The following is a 10,844-nucleotide window of genomic DNA, read 5'->3' as shown; positions in this document are numbered from 1 at the left end:
GAGAGAGAGAGAGAGAGAGAGAGAGAGAGAGAGAGAGAGAGAGAGAGACTCACAGATGTGCGCAGAAGCCACGGATACTGACATTTGGCATTCCTTCAGGGCAAAAGGAGGTTGGAATGGGAGCGTTAAAAGCGTGTTGCCAAGACTTCGGGCTGCACGGAATTATTAAGAAGTTTTTCTTTAAAAAAAGGAAAAAAAAAAAAAAAAAAAAATCCCCGCCGCAGCGAGCCACTTAGGTGCTCCTTTCATGCTAGAGTCCGCTGTTAAGGTGGCAGCGCCTGATAATTAATCTCGGGCACCCAGGCGCTGCAATAGGCTTAAGAAGAAGACGCGGAGGGGCGGGGGGAAGTGCGTCACCAGGTGGGGAAGGGGCGATGTATTTGGTGACAAACGGGAGGCGCTGGGGTGGAGAGGAATGGGGAAGGGAAATAGGTTCCGTGTGCTCTCCGGGGGTATTGTGTCAGGAGATGCAGGCTGGCTACCATGTGACGAGGTCCAGAGCTGAAGGGATTGGCCGAGGCAGCGCAGGCGGTGCAGCTCGGCCGGCTTGCTGTTCCTCTGCCTTTCTCTCTCAGCATCTTCCTGGGAGCCTGTAGGTGAAGCAGCACCAGCAAGCATCCATGGCCTGTCTTTCGGGTTAACACTTGTCTCCTTTGGCTTTGGCAGCTGACACTGCAGACCTCAGCAGCGGCGTTGTGAGGACTTAACTGAGACCTGGAAGCGTATCCTCCTGTGTTTTTTCAGACTCCTTGGAAATTAAGGAATGCAATTCTGCCACCATGATGGAAGGTAGGATGCTTTCTGCTGATGTTGGCTGGCTTCGGGCAAGATTTGGGCAAAACAGCACGGAAGAATGTGTGCAGCCAGTATTGGTGGCCATTCTAGAACCTGGTTGCCAGGGTTTTGCAAGCATAAATGCTGCAGTTTCCTTGCAGAGAACCAGGGCTTGGACTAATGGAATCAACCACAGGGCTTCTGTCTATCTCAGAACCTACAGAGAGCTCCCAGCTCCTTTGAGACAGAAAAGCCTAAAGTATTTGTAGGAAGCTGAGCTAGAGCTAGGAAAGAGCTTGCAGAGCAAATAAGTTGGGAGAGAAGATAAGGTTTTCTTTGCTGGGTTCCTGGAACTACACTGATTAAACATTTACAATGGAAACTTGTTTTCTGAAATTGACATTAGACAGGAGAGGTCATTTACAGAGTTATCCATACTGTCATTTTCAGTGAGCTGCTTAAAATTAAAAAAAAAAAATCTTATAAGATATTTTTGTGTCTGCAATTTATATCATATAATTAGAGTGATGTTTACAGCAAATTTGGTCCATGAACTGAAGTTTTACATTTATGCCATTGCAAAGAATGAACAATATAAGGAAAATATCTGGGCCTCTTGGCTCCTGAATCAAGATCTTATCAGGTTAAAAAAAAATGTGCTTCCTAAAAGCTTTCCCCATGCAATGGTTCTTAGCCAAGCATCAAATGATTACTTGCTGATTATCTTTTTGCATTCAATATTAAGTGTAAGGAGGAACTTTCCCTGGGGAGATGCTATTTAAACTATATATTATTCTACCAAATTATCCTTCCCAGGCTGAGATAGTGACAGCCAAGATTGCCTCAAAAAAGCTGCAAGCAGATCAGGAAAGAAGCAGTCAGCTCTATGCGAGCTTTGATTTTCTGTTTTCACACTACAGGATGGTGCAAAACTCCTGGCCTTTCCTAAGATGACAGGCAGAAATTTGTCCCCAGCCTGGATTTTACAATGCAGAATTGAGTGCATAATGGGTTTCAAATCAGCCATGAAAATGGCAGAGAGGCCACCTCTTAAGCCAAAGTCTGTCTTTCCAATTTTAAATATTCCTTAGAAATTTACCAAAATGGAATTAAGGGAAGGATGGTTTCAAAAAAACAGCAGTGTACTTATTTGGCAGAAATGAATTCTTTTTGCTCTTTCTGTCATCATGTCAAATGTTGTTAGTGTGATTTGGGGGAGTGAAGAATTCCAGAGTCAAAACCCATAGATTTTGGAAAATAGCCTTATAAGAGAGATTGGGTATCGTTTTGTTATGGAACCTGATGTTGTTTGTAAAGGGATCTGAAGCTAGTTCTTTATATATAGGCAGGCCTAAATAAATTGAGACTGCTAGCACTCTAAGATTAAACCATTTTTCATTAATTCAAAATGAGTTTAATCTTTGAATAACAAGGAAAGGCAAAGAGAGCATCACTTATGTACTTTTCAATTAAAAGTCTATGTGGATTATCTTCTTCAGTTTTTTTTTTTAAATCTTCTATATGGAAGCACTGTATTTTGCCAGATAAATTTCTTGTAGCTTTTCATAAAAATGCATCTACACTCATTCTGATTAGATTCCAGTTATATATGGGCAATTGGAAGGTCTAACATTGTACTTCTTGCCTTGCAAACTACAGAGCTAGTGTCTTCTCTGAAGGTAGTAACATTTATTGATGCTCATTAATGATCCTCCCTGGTAATATGGTCTATTGTGCCAACCCAGAATGTCAGTTCAAAGCCCTGTGATAAGCTTATCTGAGCTGCCTAAACTGAAATGAGAACTGTAACAAAGACTTGGGTTGGAGCTGAATTAGCACTATCGCCGGGTTTGCCAAATTTATCTAATGAAGGATATTATCTTAGCTCTGGTAGGAATTAGAGGTGACACTGGATGCAGTTGCCTTGTATCCGACCCTTGCAAGAGAAATTGGACAGATATTTCCACTAGTTTAAAAATTAAAGTGAAGCAAATAATTTTTTCTACCAATAGTCGCTATTTAAATTCTTTTCAAACCTTGTTATTTTAATGGTTCAGTGACCTTGAGAAAGCAGGTAGGGACCTTAACCAGAAATCCATCTGCATGTCAGTGGTCTTCCAACTTAGTTGCCAATCTCTTTGGCAATAATCTGTTTGTGTTTCTGATATTGTATTCCAGAATTTCACCTCTGAATTGCTCTTACTCTGAAGATGTGACATAATGGTTATTTTCACTTAAGTCACCTGAAAAAAAAGCCAAGGTGTTATATCTATCATAGTAACCTTGGAAAGACAAGAACCCCCTAAAAGGCATCCTAAAATGTTGTCTTAGCTGAAATATCAGTGGACTCTGAGAATGTGCCCCCAAACATCTAGCTCATTAAAATCGTGTCTGATCTCAACTTGTACATGTGTCTCTCTCACACACACACTCACACACATAGTCAGCCACATGAACAGGTTTCTATGGAGGGGGAGAATGAATGGCTGCAATAGTGTGTGTTCATTCTATATTGCTGAAGTATTTTAATCTGCTGCTCAGAAAAAAAGCATGGCCAGGGCATCTTTTCAAAGCCACTTCTCTACTTTGTGTAAAACAAGAGTAAACAAATATGCAATGGAATGGAGCATAGTTTAGTTTTGTGTCCTTGTTTTTGTGGGACAGGATACAGGCTCCATTCATTCAACAGCCTATTGGGAATCCTGGTCATAGAAGAAGAATGTAACTACCTCCCCAGTGATTCTAAGGTCATGAAAGACAGCTTAATAATTCTGCAGGGACTTAAGGGGGCCACCAGTAGTTTGTGGGTCCATGATTCTATATCAACTATGTATTTTTAAAATACTTGATTTGTTGCTTTCTACATTCTTCCTTTTTTGGCAGTGTTTGGTATTGATTTGTTACTTTTCTGAAGAAAGCCCAATGATATAGATCATATGTGGTATAAATGTGAAGGGAAAGATAAGCAATAAAGGGAATTATTTGCTTAAGTGTGTGTGCATTGGCTACACTTACAATGTAGTCTATTTGGTTAGGGCAACTATTCAGGACTATTTTCCATATATTATTATTAAACTTTAAAAATGGCATTTTTTAAAGTTATGTTTCCAAAGATAGGGAGGCCAAGCCAGTATCTCTTAGAATATCTTTTTATTCATGAGGCTGCCTGGAAAGAACTTTCCTTGTTCATGCAGAAGTGACTGAAAGTGCTTTGTGTTTTGAATTCCATACTCAGGCTTTTAGGTGCTGAATCAGAAAGATAAGTTTCTGGGTGCTGATTGTTTCATACTATATAACAGTGTTAAAAATTAGCAAGTGTGTTTTAAGGGCTTCATTGAAATTCAGGGTGATTTAAAACATTTTATTACGTTTACTACTGAAAATAAATGTATTTAATGTAGCAATACTTTTGCAGTAATTTTTCTAAATCTCAAAAATAAAAGATAATACACTGACACAGAAAATGATGGAATGAAATTTGAACCTAAGTCCATTCAACAACAAGACTCATAATTTTGGCCTTCTAGAAATTTTTTCTTTTAATTTTGTATGAGGATGGGCAAGGTAGCCAAAATGAAAAAAAAAAAAAAGAGGCCTTTGTTTCTTTAGTTATACATTCCATTTTTCTCCATTTTAAATATGAGAATTTATGGAACCATATCCTTTGGTTCCTTTCTAATTCCTTTTCTGCCAGAATCATTATTTAGATGGTTTGGACACTATTTGAGGTTAACTGAAATTCTGTTATTGCAGTAAGCCCTATAAACAATAAAGGCTTTTTTTCCTATATAGAAATGGAGTTTTATAATACTTTAAAAAATTCTTTGATGTGATCAAAAAGGAAGAAAGCAACTGAAGCTGGAACTATTTATTTTACAGTTAACTAAGAAGTTTTTAAAGAGAATGCTTCTAATTAGCCCTGCCAATCCCCTTCCCTCAAATAGTGAAGCTACTTTAGAAAATCTAAGCATGTATATAAGATTCTAATATATATCCTATCATTTATATAGTTTTTTTTCCTTCTCTGGGACTGTGTTGTTTGAGACTCTTTAGATGTATAAGTTCCCATCCAATTTAAGGGTCAACTTTAAAAAGAATACATAGTATTAAAAAAAAACAAACTTAGATAAACCAAGCTAGATGATTCTGAACAATTCTTTCTGTTGTAATTGGCATATGTGCTACCTGTGTTTCAAATAAACAAGTTGCAGAAAGTCACCAACTCACAGTTTTTATGTCCTCAAAGTTCTTTTGTGAGTTACTGGAACGTGTTTTCTCATAGTAACAGTGACATAAATGATGGTATCACACTAGTCCATTGAAGGCTATTAGCCCAATATTATCGCATATCTGCAATGAGATGTATAAATAACAGTACAGTTACCATAGTGATTAGCCAGAAGGGGAATGATGGCATTAAATATGCTTCTAATTTCAAATATTGCTGTTTGATATTGCTATTAGTCTTCCAGCCTGGTTTATCTAATTATTAACAAAGAAGTTTTAATTAGAGGACAATGAGAAGCTGGTGAGAATATTTGAAGGTGTTGTTAGATATTTTCAAAAATTTTTAAAGACTCATAGCACTGGATTTTTCAATTATTTTCAATTTTACTCTCATTCTTGTGGCTTTTTTTAAATTCAATTTTATCATATTAACTCTTATTAAATGTGAGTAAGGCTATTACATAAATTCAAAAATGGAGTTGAGGGAGAAGGACAGAGAACTTACTGAGATGACTATAAAAAAGGCAAAGGGAGAAAAGGAATAACAGGTTATAATGAATTTGGACTTGTATATCTGAAAAAGTTCCTGAGAATAAATTAACTAAATAAGAAGAAGGAGGTCATAGATACAAGGGGCTGGGAAACATCAAAAGGGAAGAATCCCTTAGGAGAAAGTGATTTATGGGCAGAGGTGCTGGGTCTAAACAAATCGTGTGGTGACTGCCAGATATATCTATGAGCACAGAATGGCTTGATTAGGGTGAGAAAGCTATGGGAGAAGTACTTTGGGGGGGTCTCCATTTTTTTGGAAGATACTTTACTGGGTCTACTTTAAGGGGTCTCCATTTTTGCAATCTACATGTCAGTTAACTGCATCTACAGGATATTAGAAAAAGATATTTCATACCTTATATCATGTAAGTACCTTATTTAAAAAATTCATTATCTTCCCATTTCTTTTAAAATCCACATCCCATAAGAGCCTGCATTCTCAGTCCTTCTTTCTTCTTCAAGTTCATCTAATCCTTTACTGAGAGGCACACTAGTGTATAATCCTAGTGTTTAGAATAAACTCTTTCTTACCTCCTCTTTCCCCAGCTCATTGAATTGCCAATTCTCTTGTGACACTAGCATCCCCAGGAAGACTTCCCTATCATTTTTGTCATCTTAAGCTCCTAAACACACGTTTGGGCCACTGAATCCACAGAGCTGTATTTATGACTTGTTGTTTAACCTTGTGTTACCTGAATGTCTCACTCACAGGTTAAGCTCTGTAAAGGAAAGAATCTGGTCCACCATTTTCACCTCTGTACCTGCAGCCCCCAGTAGATAGCTAGAATGTTCTCTTACTGAATGAGTAAACTTAGGTCCAAATGACTCTGATGACTTATTGTACTTTTTAGGTATTATTTTGGGATCATTATATTTAATAGGAAAAAGTTATGTTCAACTTATATTCTCACTGGAGAAACAAAACTCATAAACATAACACAATTAGAAAATAAGACAATGTATTATGAAGTGTTAAATTGTGAGACGTAGATAATACATTTTGAGAAGTAAAATAAAGAGTTCATTTGAGAACACATAGTTAAGCTTTAATTATTTGGGTGATTATTATTTTTTTAATGAAGGTAACTTTTTTTCATAACTTTATGTTATTCATTTATTTTTTATGTGGTGCTGAGGATGGAACCCAAGGCCTCACATGTGCTAGGCAAGCACTCTACCGCTGAACCACAACCCCAGCAATTGGTGATTATTTTTAAGGAAATTATTTTTATAATGGAAAGAGATACATCATGGCACAGCTCTTCAAAGAAATTCAGAGTCAGTTTTTTCAGTATCCTGGATGCTTTTTTCTCTTCTTCCCTCTTTTTGCCTTTTCTTGCTCCATTTTTCCCAATCATTCATCCCAGTTCTCTCTTCCTGGGTTCTTTTTCCTTTTCTCTGCTTTATGACTAACCCTGAAAATGGTGTCTTCTAGAGTCAGAAGGCTTGACTTGAAATCAGGGAAATTATTTTTAAATAAATAAATGAATATAGATAAGTGTAATGTCGTACAACGTGTTCATGTGTGCAATGGCAGTGTTGAGGTATGTGAAGTTTTTCAGATGCCAAATTTTCTGATTGGAGTATTGGCTAATTTTAGTAGCTCAAGGTGCTGGGTGAAATTGTGCAGTTTGGGCTTTTGGTAGAAATAGCACAAACCCAGAAGTCAGACTTGAGTTTGAGTCTGAGTGTTGTGACTGCTTGGCTGTGTGCCTTGAAAAAGTTACTTTACATTCCAGGGCTCTGCTTCCTTGCAAACAAAATGAGATTTTTTGATCTGCCATACCTCTAGAACTTCCAGCTCCAAGAGTCTCTGGCATTTGCTGATTGATTTGGATCCTCCACATTGATTCCCTCCAAAGGCTGAATTCTAAAGATTGACTCCACTTCCTCTCACCTTAAAAATATACTTGCATCTGGCACACAAACAATTTGAATGCAATGCTCTCTTTTTCTTGTTGCTGTAATCTTTTATCCACTGTTATTCTGTCTGTATGACACGAGTTGGTTTTGCATTTTTGCTGTATTAGAAGAAGAAAAGTGCATTTATGCAACTCTCCTTTAAATAGTACCTGCTATTGCACTCTTCCTTTATTCTTCAAAAATTACATAACAAATGTTTCAGGCATCGTTCTAGATGCTGTGAGTTCAATAGTGAACAAAATAGATAAAAAAAATTTCTTCCTATGTCGAGTTTCCTCTCTGGTGCAAGAGCGAGATGATTTAAAAACATAAAATACATAGTACATTAGACGGGGGTAAGTACTTGGGAAAAGAATAGAATGAATTGCATGTGTTTGCTGTTATAAAGAGAGTGACAATGAAGACCTTGAGGAGGAGACATTTGGGCAGACTTGCGGGACAGAAGGAAGGCAGTGGCTGTGTGATTATTTAGATGAAGAGTTCAAGAAGTAGGGGAAACAGCAATTGTAAAGGATCAGAATGGCAATGTGTTAGGTACGTGGGCAAAACAGCAAGGAGGCTAATATGTCTGGATCAGGGAAAGTGATCAGGAAAAGAACACAGAAAGGTAATATATAAATAGGCACCTATGAGTCTTTTTCATTGGTAAGAAAGCAAGTTTCCTATGCAGAAGTCTGTCAACATTAGCCTTTGTGATTCATGCACTAAATGACAGTTGGGCATTCAGAAAACTGCAGTTTTCACATTGATTCTACAAATGTCTAATGACGATACCTCTTGGATTTATTCTTCCCACATATTTCAGTAAATGGATGAATGTCATGTCATTGCCTTAGCTCATTCTTCCAAGCTCAAAGTTAGAGCTGAAATCTCAGCTGGATCTCTGAGCTTGAAATTCTCCATAGAAAAGATGTTAGCCCCACAATAAGGATTATTCTAGAATCAGAAAGGTGTGTCATAACTTTTAGGCCATATTCCAAAGATACTCATTTTTACTCTTGGTTCATATCCACTTCTATTATGCACCTTGACAATTGCTTTAGGATTCTTAAAAAGGTGGAGAAGTTATTGTTGTAATTTGTACCTTTAACATCCCCCCAAAAGCTCTCATGTTAGTGCAGGGATTGTTCAGAGATGAAATGATTAGATTACGAAAGCTGTAACCTCATGGGTGAATTAATCCATTTGATGGATTAATAATCAAACTGGACTACTGGGTGATAACTCTAGGTAGATGAAGCATGGCTGGAGGAAGTAGATCACTGGTGGTATGGTCTTGGGAACTAATCTTGTCTCTGACTCTTTGCTCTCTCACTGTCTCCCAGCTGCCGTGAGCTGAACAGCTTTCCTTCATTATGCCCTCCACCATGATATTCTGCTTCACCTTGGGCCCAAAGCAATGGAGTCAGCTGATCATGGGTTGAGCCTCTGAAACCATAGGCCCAAAATAAACTTTTCCCTCCTCTTAAGTTGTTCTTATCAGATATTTTGATCAAAGCAATGCAAAGCTAACAAATTTATCCATTTTACATATCTCTAACAAATGGCATAAGAAGGAAAATATTGTTCTCACATTGTTTTAAGATTATGTGACATTTGCACACACTTAAAAGTTTTAAAAAGTGCTTTTTCATTCAACAAGTACATTTGGAGCCAGTAAAAACATTTAGTCTCAGGTTCTGTGCTAGACACTGAAAATGAAAGGTGGGGGGCACACAAGAGAAGGGCGACTGCAGTTCCCAACCTCAGGAGAATCAAGTCTAGAACTGTCTATGATGTCACCTACTTAGGTACATATTTTATTCTCACAATGTCTGTGTGGTGGAAAGGATAAGTATTGCTATTCTTATTTTAAATAGGAGGAAACTGGGGCCCAGTGAGGTTTAGTGACTTGCTCAAGGGACCAACTGTCAAGTGACAGAACTAGCAATCCTGACTCCTAGTCCAGTGCTCTTTTATTTGTGTCACAGTATGAAAAGTCCTGCTCGTGCTTCAAATTGTCTGGCTGGGTTTCTGGCTGACAAGGAAACATCAGACTGCCTGTATTTGATACAGTGTTTTCTTCATAACTAAGCAAGTTCATTTATTATCAGGTCATGATCCTTCAGACTTGCTATCAACTTGAAGACCACCTAATACAGAAGTGTCCTATTCCAAAAAAACTCCTTTCAAGGCCACTCATTGTCACCAGGATGGTGTGATGAGAAGGGTCACACTGTGATGTCACTAACCCAGCGGACTCTAAACTTTCACAGCTTACATCTGACAAACATTTTATTGAAAAGCCTGGCTCCCACTATGAACAAAAGTCCTTTTTCTCCTAGGAAGAGCTCCTGTTCCCTGGCATTCTGTGAAAGCTTTGCCATTATCATGAACACATGATATAGTGTACCATCAGTTGAAGAGTAACCAAACTGGCCAACCTTGTTTTACCATTGAGGAAGCCAGGGCCAAGTGAAAGAACTTACCCAACTATTTTTATTCTCTTTGTAAGAGGACAAGTCAAAGTTTATTTTAGTAATGATTCCAAAAATGTGAATAGACAAAGACTTGGAACCCATGGTGTCTTTCACGTTCAAAGGTGCTGAGGATGGCTGGGTGACTGCCAAAGGACACACAAATGAAATGTGTCCCCAGGGTCACCGTTCTACTGAGTGCACACACAATGTGACCATTTATAGCTCTCTCCTCTTCTTTCACAGCTCATGCATCTGCTGTGGGTGAGTCAGGACAGTAGAGCGGGAAGGGCCCAAGAGGGGCTGTGCCTCTTTACTAGTCATGTGACCTTGAGTGAGGTCTGGAACTGCTTTGGCCTCAGCCTCCCCATTTGTAAGAAAAGAATAGCTTTGGCTTCCTATCTCATCAAATTGTTGTGAAAAATCAAATAAAATTATAAATATGAAAACATCTGAAAGAGTGTAGTGCAGATGCCAGTTGTTTTCTCATGAGGTTCTTTCTTACCTTAGTTGTTGATTCCCTAGTATTTAGAGGCTAGACATGACTGCTTGCTGATTCGTTTCTCATGTAGATTATTCCTGCACCAAAGATGATATATCGTATCATCTTTGATTCTCAATGTCCAGGTGATAAGCTGCTCTTTTCTTGACTATGGATGGCATCATTAATCAATCACATCACCTGCCTTTGATTATCTCCTGTGCTTTGAAAATGAAGTCTGGTTTCAGCATCTATCACAACATCATATTCCAAAACCACCTCTGTGGGTTGATTGAAGTTGGCACATGAAATGACATCACTTTGCTTTTCCTACCATGGGCAGTTTCCTAAATTTAAAATACAGTGATCAAGACTAGGGGCTGGAGATATAGCTCAGTTGGTAGAGTGCTTGCCTCTGATGTATAAGACCC

At 38.1% G+C, this 10,844-nt stretch overlaps 1 protein-coding gene across 25 annotated transcripts in view; it reads left to right on the top strand.

The window, feature by feature from the left end:
- Positions 1-10,844, top strand: part of Sgip1 (SH3GL interacting endocytic adaptor 1) — a 203,811-nt gene continuing 192,967 nt past the window's right edge. For 7 of the 25 annotated variants that reach the window (XM_048815190.1, XM_048815184.1, XM_048815186.1 and 4 more), the window contains exon 1: positions 401-789. In XM_048815190.1, coding sequence (XP_048671147.1) covers positions 780-789 — 10 coding nt within the window. In that variant the 5' untranslated portion in view covers positions 401-779. Of the gene's footprint in view, positions 111-211; positions 361-399; positions 790-10,844 lie in introns of those variants that run through there. The other 18 variants (XM_048815206.1, XM_048815205.1, XM_048815202.1 and 15 more) reach the window with 6 other exon arrangements.

The sequence above is a fragment of the Marmota marmota genome, unplaced genomic scaffold, assembly GCF_001458135.2.
Source record: "Marmota marmota marmota unplaced genomic scaffold, marMar, whole genome shotgun sequence".
NCBI classification, from domain to species: domain Eukaryota; kingdom Metazoa; phylum Chordata; class Mammalia; order Rodentia; family Sciuridae; genus Marmota; species Marmota marmota.
Note: the sequence above shows the minus strand (reverse complement) of the source record. Positions and strands in the feature narration are given on the sequence as shown.